A 13,176-nucleotide genomic window follows, 5' to 3' on the forward strand; every position below is an offset into this window, starting at 1 on the left:
TATTCTCGAGTCAGCGTTTCAATAAACCTCAGTGAGGAACACCGTTGCAACCCTAAACCGGAGGTTTGTTGAATTGAACCGTTGGTTCCGATTCGGAATTGTCAAAAAGCCAAACGTAACCGCAGTATGGTAGCTGGGATCTGTGCTCATCCTTTTTACATATCTGCAATGTCTATTTTTTTATGCTTTTAAGATATGTATCCACGGTTTTTTGAATAATACAGAAGCCTTAGCCCATTTACCAGTACTGTTTTTTCTTAACATGAGTAGTTTTTTTTAAGTAAAGCCTTTTAGCTGACTGTCTAGACACATTTTTTTCGTTTTTGTTTTCAGTCTTATACAAGTAAACTTGACATGTAAACATAAACAGGGGAGTCACTTTTGTGACAGGCTCATTTTAAAAGTGTCAAGAACAGGATAAGGACCCAGATGCGTGACGTTTCTCACACAAGCTTTTATTTTACGTGAAATGGGACAGTCGTGCACGTTAAGCAGTAGTCTGGCGTGGAATGACAGGAAGCCAGAGGCCGACGAGATGGATACCAATTGCCCGAGCAGATATCGGACAGATGGGGTCGATACCGGACAGGACGGGACAGACAGGATTGATATCAAAACAGGATATCGAAATTAAACAGGACAAACTAGACGGGAACGAAACTGGAAACCGATATTAAACAGGACAAAATAAACAGGAACAATACCGGACAGGAAATACCAACAGGAAACAGGACCAAGTCAAAATCCCCATCTTGTAGAGCAGAGGTTTGTTGACGAACTGACAAAGGATGAGTGAGAGCACTGAGCTTAAACAGAAGGGAAGCCAATCCGTCAACGAGCCGCAGCTGGCGCCACACAGGCGGGGCCAATTGGGCGCCGCTACAAGGGCAATGTCCCAGCTATGAAACTCAATAAGTCCTTTGTAGTTAAGTTCACGGATCGCCTGGGTCGTCAAGGCGATACTAAGGACGCAACTCTGGACAGCTTTCTCCGCTGCTTACAGTCTCTGGCCTGAGTTTGGGTCCTGGCAAAGTTGGCACCAGTCCATTCCTTGATCTTGGCGGCGCAGTTATTTATTCTGCCCCCTTAGACTGCCCTGTAGAATGAACCAGGACAGTGTTTATGATCTTCTGACGTGACCATAACACTGCAGTTTTCAGTTCCTTGCTACAAAAGAAAATAACATTTTACTTTATAAAAACTCATGAAAATGTGTTTATATTCGTCAATGTTTACATCGAACTACCTCCAAAAATAAACAACCCTTACTTGTGGCCGCCGAAACATTAACAGTTTTTGCATTAAATCTGTTGTACTGTCAACATACAATGTCAGCACAATTATTGTAAAATTCAGACTATAAGCCGCACCTGACTATAAGCCTTATTTTAACCGAATTTTGCTTGTAGACAAGCAGCAATGTCCACATCAAAGTACTTACAAAAGTAATCAAACAACTCTTACTTGTAGCCGCCGGAACTAGCATAAACAGTTTTTGCATTAAACGTATTGTACTGTCAACATACAATGTCAGCGCAATTATCGTAAAATTCAGACTATAAGGCGCACCTGATTATAAGCCTCACCCAGTACATTTTTAAAGGAGAAACATCTTGAACATACACAAGCCGTACCTGACTATAGGCCTCATTATAACCGAATGTTGCTCGTAGACAATCGGCAATGTCCACATCAAAGTACTTACAAAAGTAATCAAACAACCCTTACTTGAAGCCGCCGAAACTAGCATTAACAGTTTTTGCATTAAACGTATTATTAAAATTCAGACTATAAGGCGCACCTGATTATAAGCCTCACCCAGTACATTTTTAAAGGAGAAACATCTTGAACATACACAAGCCGTACCTGACTATAAGCCTCATGTGCCCACATTGAAACATAAAGAAAGACTGTACACAAAAAGAGTTTTAATAATATACGGTACCTTAACCCCGTACTGTTCCAGTGGGCCACCAGACTTCTGATAAAAGAATATGTGTTCGTATGATGTCACCAGTCACTGAAATATGTCATGCCGCATATCATTGGAAAGCCTAAACTCTTGGGATTCAAAATAGAAAAATCACATTCAGTCTAAAACAAGATACCTGAAAACTATAAAGCCGGTTTAACTCACCATTACGTTCCCTGGCCGTCTTTGAATGTCCATGAAAATGGCTTCATTACATCAGGGACAATCCGTGTAAACTATTTACTCCAAAACACACGATTTAGCCAACATATGAATAGAAATCAGCCTTAAACATTTCTTCTTCGTTGCTCCCTGTAATCCTTTCGTTTCGTCACATTTCTGTTTACAAATAAACAGACTCGTAAAATTATTCCCCATATGGTAGTTAGTGCTCCCCTTTAGATTGACACCTGTCCATGCTAGTTTTAGCCATGCACAAAGCAGAAAGTTACATCCAGGGTTGGGTAGGGTTACTTTAACTGGATTACTTTAAATGACTTTTGGATGACTCCAATACCAAATATGCTAATAAAAGACAAAAGAAACTAAATATGAATAAAATGATTCAATTTTGTGCAGGCTCGGGGAGTAACGGAATACATGGAACGGCAAAAATGATGTTGGCAAGCTGTTTGGATTGATTTTCATTTTGTTTCTGTCGCATTTTATGTTCGTTTTGCCGGAGATCAAAGAGATCAAAGCCAGGAGAGAAAGCTTACCACCTGTTGTGAGTCATCATTTTATTCATATTTAGTTTCTTTTGTGTTTTATTAGCATATTTGGTATTGGAGTAATCCAAAAGTAATTTAAAGTAATCCAGTTAAAGTAACCCTACCCAACCCTGCATTTTATGTTAGTTTTGCCGGAGATCAAAGAGATCAAAGCCAGGAGAGAAAGCTTACCACGTGTCGTGAGTCATCATTTTATTCATATTTAGTTTCTTTTGTCTTTTATTAGCATATTTGGTATTGGAGTAATCCAAAAGTCATTGAAAGTAATCCAGTTAAAGTAACCCTACCCAACCCTGTTCACATTTTATGTTAGTTTTGCCGGAGATCAAAGAGATCAAAGCCAGGAGAGAAAGCTTACCACGTGTCGTGAGTCATCATTTTATTTATATTTAGTTTATTTTGTCTTTTATTAGCATATTTGGTATTGGAGTAATCCAAAAGTAATTGAAAGTAATCCAGTTTAAGTAACCCAACCCAACCCTGCATTTTATGTTAGTTTTGCCGGAGATCAAAGAGATCAAAGCCAGGAGAGAAAGCTTACCATGTGTTGTGAGTCATCATTTTATTCATATTTAGTTTCTTTTGTCTTTTATTAGCATATTTGGTATTGGAGTAATCTAAAAGTAATTGAAAGTAATCCAGTTAAAGTATCCCTACCCAACCCTGGTTACCTCACACTTGCGTCTTCCTCGACGCATATATTCCACGTGTCTCACTTTTACCTTTACTCCTCTGGCGCCCCTGGTGGCCGTTAGGAAAAAAGGCTCAAATTGGCCGCATCGTTGCATAAGTCGCGGCTTATAGTCCGAATTTTACGGTGAACAGGTTCAAGATTTTGCTTATTCTGTGTTACGTTATTTTGTTGTTGTCTTTTCATCAGATATTGATGAGTGCGGCCTCAACGAGACTTTATGTATTCCTCACGGTTTCTGCGAGAACCGGTTGGGTTCATTCAGATGCCTCTGCGACCAGGGTTACCAGGAAAGCCAGGACGGCCAAAGCTGTGTGGGTGAGTGCGTCCGATTAGGACACTATATGAAGCCTGAATTTGCCTGGAACAATATCTTACCATATTATATTCAAAAACACTTGATTGATTCATATACCTACCCACTTGTCCATTAATCCAATTATCGATACGTGCAGCAGGCTGTCCTACCACCCGTCATTAGTCCGTCCTTCCATCAGTCCATACGTCCGTCTGTTCATCTATTTATATACTTATAAACAGATAGATAGATAGATACTTTATTCATCCCCGCAGGGAAAATTCAATTCATCTGTCCAACAGTCCATCCATTTGTCCATCAGTCTTATCTGTCTGTTCATCAGCCCATCAATTCAACAGGGTGCAATAGATTTGGCATTGGGTAACAACAGTCAAGTCAAGTCATGTTTAGTTGTGATGTCCTTAATCACAAAGAGTCTCAAAGGGCTGCACAGACTACATACTATTACAGACTACAGACTATCATGACACCATCCCCTGATCTAAAACCTACATGAGGGCAAGGAAAAACTCAAAAACCTCAACATGAGGAAAATGAAGAAACCTTGAGAAGGGACTGCACATGAGGTAGTCCCCCTTCCAGGATGACCAGGCTTCAATGGATGTTGCAATAACTAATCATCCGTAAATGGTTTTCTGTGCTTTGCCATGCAGTGAGCAATGTGATAGCTTCCTTCAGTGGTGGCGTTTTTAGCAGTAACAAAAGTCTTCAGGGTCTTTGTTTGTTTGCCTACCTGGACACAGCGCGTTTTAATGTCTCCGCCTTGTCAGACTCCTTGAATTCATGTTCATGTTTCGTCTCGTAACAACGTTTAACACTTGCTGTGCAAGGTACAACGCTCTCGAGGCATAATGCACAAAACAGCACAGTCATTTTTGGCACAAAGCCCCATTCGTCTGTCCCTCTGGCTGGAAAGAACGAGATGTTTTTGCTCGAGGAGCCGTCATGATTCGTTCATTTATCGCGCGCCTGTGTTTCGTTGGCTGGGTTAAAACACGGGTATCTCCTCCTCACACGCTCACAAACAGAGCAGAGGAGGAGGGGCGCTAACGTAAAGCCTCTAAATAACACGGCGCATAACTGAAAATGTCTAAATCTCAGGTAAAAAGACAGTTTTAAAATAAAATCATTATTATTTTGTAGTGCGCTCGCGTGCCACTGGTTAACCCCCCGTGTCATAGGTTCCCGACCCCTGCTCTAGATCTTTGCTTGACAGTATTTATGTAAGGGATATGAGAACGTCATTCAATATAATTTGAAGTAGCCATTCTTAAAAATCCTGAAATCTGTGAGTGCCGTGCCCCCGTCTGTTGATTCAGGAAACGGAACATCCAGGGCATTTTATCCAGGCTGCTTACAAATTGGCAATGGACTCCGGCGCTTCATCACTCTTGCTGCTGCTGGACCTTAGTGCTGCTTTTGACCATAATATCTTACTAGAACGGTTGGAAAAATGGATTGGTCTCTCAGGAACCGTCCTCTTATGGTTCAGATCCCACCTCTCAGATAGGATGCACTGTGTTAAATCTGGTAAAATGACATCCGAGCCCTTTAGTGTTGTTACCTGTGGTGTTCCGCAGGGTTCAGTACTTGGCCCCTTTCTTTTCAGCATTTACATGCTTCCATTAGGTGATATTATTCGCAAGTATAATATCAGTTTCCATTGCTACTCAGATGACACTCAACTATATCTTCCGATGGAGGAATCTGCCACACTAAGTTGACTATTCTGTGCAGTCTCTAGATCTTTGCTTGACAGTATTTATGTAAAGGATATGAGAACGTCATTCCATATAATTTGAAGTAGCCATTCTTAAAAATCCTGAAATTTGTGACTGCCGTGCACCCGTCTGTTGATTCGGGAAACGGTACATCCAGGGCATTTTATCCAGGCTGCTTACAAATTGGCAATGGACTCCGGCGCTTCATCACTCTTGCTGCTGCTGGACCTTAGTGCTGCTTTTGAGGTTGTGGACCATAATACTAGAACGAATAGAAAAATGGATTAGTCTCTCAGGAACCGTCCTCTTATGGTTCAGATCCTACCTCTCAGATAGGATCATAGATGTTAAATATGGCGAAATGACATCTGAGCCCTTTAGTGTTGTTACCTGTGGTGTTCCGCAGGGTTCAGTACTTGGCCCCCTTCTTTTCAGCATTTACATGCTTCCATTAGGTGATATTATTCGCAAGTATAATACCAAGTTTCCATTGCTATTGATTCGGGAAACGTAACATCCATCGCATTTTATTCCATTAGGTGATATTATTCGCAAGTATAATATCAGTTTCAGTGCAGTCTCTAGATCTTTGCTTGACAGAATTTATGTAAGGGATATGAGAACGTCATTCAATATAATTTGAAGTAGCCATTCTTAATCCTGAAATCTGTGAGTGCCGTGCACCCTTCTGTTGATTCGGGAAACGGAACATCCAGAGCAGGATGATAGATGTCAAATATGGCGAAATGACATCTGAGCCCTTTAGTGTTACCTGTGGTGTTCCTCAGGGTTCAGTACTTGGCCCCCTTCTTTTCAGCATTGACATGCTTCCATTAGGTGATATTATTCTCAAGTATAATACCAAGTTTCCATTGCTATTGATTCGGGAAACGTAACATCCATCGCATTTTATTCCATTAGGTGATATTATTCGCAAGTATAATATCAGTTTCAGTGCAGTCTCTAGATCTTTGCTTGACAGAATTTATGTAAGGGATATGAGAACGTCATTCAATATAATTTGAAGTAGCCATTCTTAATCCTGAAATCTGTGAGTGCCGTGCACCCTTCTGTTGATTCGGGAAACGGAACATCCAGAGCAGGATGATAGATGTCAAATATGGCGAAATGACATCTGAGCCCTTTAGTGTTGTTACCTGTGGTGTTCCGCAGGGTTCAGTACTTGGCCCCCTTCTTTTCAGCATTTACATGCTTCCTTTAGGTGATATTATTCGCAAGTATAATACCAGTTTCCATTGCTATTGATTCGGAAAACGTAACATCCAGAGCATTTTATCCAGGCTGCTTACAAATTGTACATTCAGAGGTTACGGATGCTCTTACTTTCCCCGAGCTAATTGGAAACATGCTGCTTTGATTTACTCCCCGGCATGACGAGCCTCCCCACTTACCGCTATCCCAGTGGCAATTTACTTGGCCGTAATCACCGCGCCGCTCTAATTCCATGCAGTGTGTGTTTTAAACACACAAACTTCCCATCTGTCATCTGGCCGTCCTGCTAGCTTGTGCCTAAATCGGGTCCAGCCAGCTGCCTCGGTGGCTGCCAAGCCGTCACTGCACCGCGGCTGCAACAGATGGACTCACTTACAATCGTGGAGCGGCGGTGCACCGCTAACCATTTCCAATACTTCTCGTCTAGCTGCCTTCCTTCCTTTTCCGTCTATCTCTGTTCTCACTTCTGTTTTTGATCGCCCCCCCCGTCCCCCCTCACATTTAATCTTATTTCAGTCTCTCATGGTCTTCCTGTGGTTTACCCCCTCGGACCTTGTAAAATATCCATCAACGTTTCCTTCTTGAATATCCCAAGTTCGATCCAAACGTGCAATTTAATTAGAGGTTCCGTCTTGAGGATGGATCTGTCGAGAAAACGATAGGAGGAATCAAGGTCGGCCACCTTTCGTGACGCATTTCAGTTTTTGCCGTATGGAAACGAGTTCCAGCCTTAAACAAATGCCCGGGACCGTATCCTGGGGGTCTGCTGTCCAGTTTTTTTTTCTAATTTGTTTAAAAGAGGTGTTTAGTCACAGGCAAGGCGTAGCGAAACATTTAACGATCAAGAAAACTGTATGGATGATTCTGTGATGAGCTCTTGAAACTGAAACAGAAAATAGATAGCTGTTAGTTCCAAAATCCATTTTTGGGGAAAAATAATCCATTCTTGGAAATCACCATGTATTTCGATAACCATGAATTGCGCCCAAATACAGCTACAAAAAAAAATAGCGATTTTGCAAACAGGTACTGTTACCCAATTCTACGATTTCAAACGAATCAAGGGATTATATGAAAGGGACAGAGTGCTAAAAAGCACACGGAAGAATACAAACTGTGGAGACTCAAGGTGACCAAACCGGAAGAATCTTTTTTTTTGCCTGGGTACCTGTAGCAGCAGGATGGTGGAAAACGAGGCCTATGTTATGCTAAACGAATACAAAGTTTTTTACCTTTGAGTATTTGAAAAACAAAACATGTTTCTATACTACTATTATCATGATTACCAATGTGTATCACCTGTGCCAGCTCATTTGGCAAGCCTTTTTTGACCCTGACTCCTGCCCTGTCCCGTTTTTGTTCCTGTTTGTCTCCGGCTAAAACCAGTTTTTTCCCCGACCACGTCCGCTCTCCTGTCCCGGCTTACGACCCATTTTTGATCCCGACTAAGTCTACTCTCCCGTCCAGGCTTATGACTCGTTTCCGACCCCGACTACACTTTGCTCTGCAGTTTCAGAAAAATAATGCAACTAAAACTGTAAACAAACCTATAAGTGCAGCAAAGGATGACAATTGACAATATCCATCCATCCATTATCTGCACCGCTTATCCTCAGTAGGGTCGCGGGGGTGCCGGAGCCCATCTCAGCTTGTCACAAAGCGGAACGGGACTGTCTTGAAACGGGTCGGGAATCAGGAAGTTGGAACTCATTTGCGTAGACGATCTGTCACTTTAATTGAGAAAGAAAAGTTGTCCAACACACAAACGGACCAAAAACAAAACAAAGCAGGCTCAAATGCAGGCAAAACTACAGACTACGCATTCAACGGGATTAAACAGAACTTGCAGGAATCTCTCAGAATGTTACACCAAAGTGCAACAAAGTCCAACAAGCACAACAAGAATAAACAGGTATCAAACAGGCATGAACAGGTTTTCAACAAGGGTAAACAATGATCTGGCAGAGGGCAGTTCCAAAAGGGACCTTTAAGTACCCATAGGAGTAATCAGGAAAATGCAGGTCAGCCGGTGTCAAGGGGTGGGGCCAGCTGGGCGCCATGACAACCGTGCAGGACATGACACAGCTATCTTCGACGGACGATCGTTCGTAAGTTTAATTTGTTAAGTTTCTTCAGTGCTATATTTTGTATGTTCAAGGTTTATATAAGTATGTTTAAGGCTTGCATAAGTAACCTGTATTGTTTTGTACTAAAAAATAAACATTTCATAAAATAATATGCTCTATCAAGATAAATAAAGTTAAGTTTAACTTACTTTTGGAAGATGGGCTTCAAGAGTTAGGCGCCTTCCTCCTCCGTGGTAGAAAGTGGCTGAAAAAAAGCAATCCAACCGTTTTCTCAACCGCATCAAGCTTTCTTGTCTTCAGATAGTGGGCAGGGGACACCCTGAACTGGTTGCCAGCCAGTCGCAGGGCACACAGAGACATACAACCCACTGGCTCGTTCACACCTAGGGACAATTTGGACCGGCCAATTAACCTGAAATGCATGTTTTTGGAATGTGGGAGGAAACCCACGCAAGCACGGGAGTACATGCAAACTCCACACAGGAAGGTTCGATCTCATGACCTCAGAACTGTGCCGTACACGTGCTAACCACTGCTGTGCTGCCCTCAATTGACAACATGCTAATAGAAAATAAATTAATAAAAGCAATAAATAATAATAAAAAATAAAACATACATTTAAACTAATTGCTGCAACGCCATTGGTGTATGAAAATCGATAACATGCAAATAGAAACTATTTTTTTATCCTTTAATGATTACTAATTGCTATAAAGGTGTAATGAAAAATGTAAAAATAAATACATTTGTTAAAAAAAATAATAATAAATACCATAATAAATAATAATAATATAAAAAAATATATATTAATAAAAATGGACTAATTCATAAAAATAATAATAATACTAATGAAGAAATTGTAAATAATTGATTCAATAAAATAGATAAATACATGAATAAAAAATAAATATATATAACAACTGTAACGCATTCACCTTTGGGTCAGAATTCTACTTTGCAAGAATATGAGACAATGTCAGAACATGTGAACTGAATATTATGCTTTAATTCACTTATTCACAGCGACTTAGATATCTGATAGCACCGGGGCGTAAGTGGACCCAAGCGCAGACACAACAGCTAAGTGGCAACAGTTTATTGGGCGCTAAGATGATTAACAAAAAGTGCACTGCACGTGAGAGGAAAGACAAAAACGGCAAACAAAGACAACTCGATCAAAGACAAGTATTAAGGGGTTTGGAAATATACGCAGCTTCTGCTGTTGGCACAGTCCTTAAATACCTCACTCCTTATTAAGTGCGGGGTAATGATCAAGATGCGTGTGGTCCTCCAGTCAGACTGTTCGTTTTTCAAGGTCACATCAGTATTATTCAAAGGATGAAAATATTTAAGTCTGTTAAATATTTCTATTTTACAAACTGTTATTTTACCTCCCATTGTGTGACATAAATCGTCTAGATCAGGGGTGTCAAACAGGCGGCCCGCGGGCCAGATCAGGCCCACTAAGAGATTGAATCCGGCCCTGGAGGCAACGGTCAGAGAAGCGAAAGAGAAAAACGAGCTGCAGGTTGAAATATGTACACTTGATGTTTCCAAAGCCAGGGGCCTCTTACAAACGATGTACTTGTTTTACTTTCTCTCTATCTCTCTCTGTCTACATCCCTCCCTCCATTTTCTCTCACGCTCTCTCTCTTTCAGTCTCTTTCTCTCTGTGTCTTACCTTATTTTGCTTTCTCTTCATTATTTCCTTTTCTCTCTTTCTCACCTTCTCTTCTCTCTCTTTGGATTTCTTTCTTTCTCTCTCTTTCTTCCTCCTCTCACTATTTCTTCATCTCTTCTGTTTCTCACGTTCTCTCTCTCTCTCTCTTTTCTCTCTCTCTCTCCCTCCCTTTTTCTCTCATTCCATTCCTCTCTATTTCACCCTGTCTGTCTCTTTTTCTCTGTTCCTCTTTGTCTCTTTCTCTCTATTTTTATCCTTATTTTGCTTTCTCTTACTTTTTTTCCTTTTCCCTCACGCTCTCTCGCTTACCTCTTCTCACTTTCTCCCCTTCTCTCTTTTTATCTCCTCTCATTTTCTCTTTGGATTTCTTTCTTTATCTCTTTCTTTCCCCCTCCCTCACTATTTCTCTTTTTATCTCTTTTGTTTCTCACATTATCTCTCCATCTTTCTTTGTCCCACCCCATCTCTTTTTCTCTCCCTCCCTTTCTCTTATTTATTTCTCTCTCTCTTTCTTTCGCTCTAATCTAGTAGGCCGGCCCCCGAGAGAATGTTTGTTCTATCGTGTGGCCCCCGAGTTCAAATGAGTTTGACACCCCTGGTCTAGATGGTTGTAATCTATTTGATATTTGGGATGACATGAAGCCAGCCAATATTTATGTTAGCACTGTATTAATCAAGAGTATACTCATTGCCGGTTTTGTAGGACGGATTCTCAAGGTCGTGTTGATTAAACAGACCCTATTAGGAAGTGACAACTGCAGGAAAATGGATGGGAAATCAATAAGCCTTCATCTTTTTACGATGGTATTAATGATTACATTCATAAATACTTTTTACTTTTTGTAATCTAAATGCGTTCTGACAAGGGAAATCAAATAAACAAAATTAATTCCTTATTTTGCACGGACATGCTAAAATGGTCAATATAAAATGATAAATAATTGACAGGCATTTTACGTGTTTCATTGGTAATATTTTTAATAATTCAAGTGCTTTTTTAAAAATCCAGTTCAAAGAAGTGAAACTGTTGAGAGATCAAAATGCAAATAACACAGGTCGGTTCATTGTATTTTGAGAAAAATGGCTGGCTATATTGAGAATTAAATCACCTTTAGCTAATACACTGCACAGATTTTTGAGGGATTTCGGTTTTGGATGGGAGGGAAAAATAGTGACAAGTAAACCGGAGTAGGAGGTACTCAATGATGATGATGAGGATAATGCTGAAGTCGGCCCATTCTAATGCAACGGACGGGTAAATAGAACTCTCGCCTTACGTCTCACACATTGGATGTGCTCACGAATCAAAACGCATCAACTGAAATAAGTTAGCTGTGTAGTTTGTTCATAAACATTAACCAAAGTCCAGCTAGAACAGGGGTCAGGAACCTTTTTATCCCAAAGAGCCATTGAAGCAAAAAATGTTTTAAAAAGATATTGAGATATATTTTCAGACAAAATTGAAAAAACTGCCAAACACGCTCTCTAGACAAAAGCTAATTCTTCAGCACATTTGATTTCACTGTGTGTCAAATGTATGAAATGATACTAATGCCAAATCTCATCTCATCTCATTAGCTACACCGCTTATCCTCAGTAGGGTCGCGGGGGTGCTGGAGCCCATCCCAGTAATCATCGGGCAGTGGGCAGGGGACACCCTGAACTGGTTGCCAGCCAATCGCAGGGCACACGGGGACAGACAACTCACTCGCTCAATTGCACCTAGGGACAATTTGGACCGGCCAATTCACCTGACATGCATGTTTTTGGAACGTGGGAGGAAACCGGAGTGCCCGGAAACCGGAGTGCCCGGAGGAAACCCACGCAAGCACGGGGAGAACATACAAACTCCGCACAGGAAGTCTGGAGCTGGATTTGAACCCACGCAGGAGGTTCCCAAGACATGAACTGTGCCGCACATGCGCTAACCACTGCGCCGCCGTGCTGCCCTAATGCCAAATCCTGTGTCCCAAATAAAAGTAAATATGCCATTTACAATTTGTCTTCCACCTTAAGTTAAGAGTGTTGAGGCCATTTTTTTCCCATAAAATTTGTCCTTAATAACGGTTTCAAAACAATGTGCTTGCAAAGTTCTTTTGTAAAAATGTCACAAATTACTGCAAACGATAAGCATATCGTCATATTCACTTTGGGTGTAGACTGCACTGAGAGAGAGAGAGAGAGAGAGAGAGAGAGAGAGAGAGAGAGAGAGAGAGAGATCCGCCCACTTGTACTGGTCACCCAATCAAATTCGTTTGCCAGCGTTTTTATTTATCAGTTTAAATAACAGGTGTCAAACAGGCGGCCCGCGGGCCAGATCAGGCCCACTAAGGGATTGAATCTGGCCCGCGAGACAACACTCAGAGAAGCGCAAGAGAAAAACAAGCTGCAGGTTGAAATATGTCCACTTGATGTTGCCAAAGCCAGGTGCCTCGAACAAAGACACTGTACTTGTATTTATTTCTCTCTCTCTCTTTCTTTCTTTCTTTCTTTCTTTCTCTCTTTTTTCTTTTTTGTTTCTGTCTTTCTGTCTTTCTTTGTTTCTGTCGTTCTTTCTTTCCTTCTTGCTTTCTTTCTTTCTTTTTTTTGTTTCTGTCTTTCTATCTTTCTTTGTTTCTGTCTTTCTTTCTTTCCTTCTTTCTCTATGTCTTTCTTTCTTCCCTTCTTTCTTTCTTTCTTTCTTTTTGCTCTTTTCCACCCCTTTTCTCCCACTCTGTCTCTCTCTCTTTCACTTTCTGTGT

The 13,176-nt window shown here is 41.0% G+C and overlaps 1 protein-coding gene across 3 annotated transcripts in view; it reads left to right on the forward strand.

Moving 5' to 3' along the window:
- The window catches only part of ltbp1 (latent transforming growth factor beta binding protein 1), a 155,293-nt gene that overhangs the window by 107,073 nt on the left and 35,044 nt on the right, over positions 1-13,176 (forward strand). For all 3 annotated transcript variants that reach the window (XM_088351050.1, XM_088351052.1, XM_088351051.1), the window contains one exon: positions 3,584-3,712. In XM_088351050.1, coding sequence (XP_088207176.1) covers positions 3,584-3,712 — 129 coding nt within the window. The remainder of the gene's footprint in view (positions 1-3,583; positions 3,713-13,176) is intronic.

Source organism: Urocampus carinirostris, chromosome 13 (assembly GCF_059441175.1).
Source record: "Urocampus carinirostris isolate Australia breed hairy pipefish chromosome 13, RoL_Ucar_1.0, whole genome shotgun sequence".
Taxonomy (NCBI): Eukaryota; Metazoa; Chordata; class Actinopteri; order Syngnathiformes; family Syngnathidae; genus Urocampus; species Urocampus carinirostris.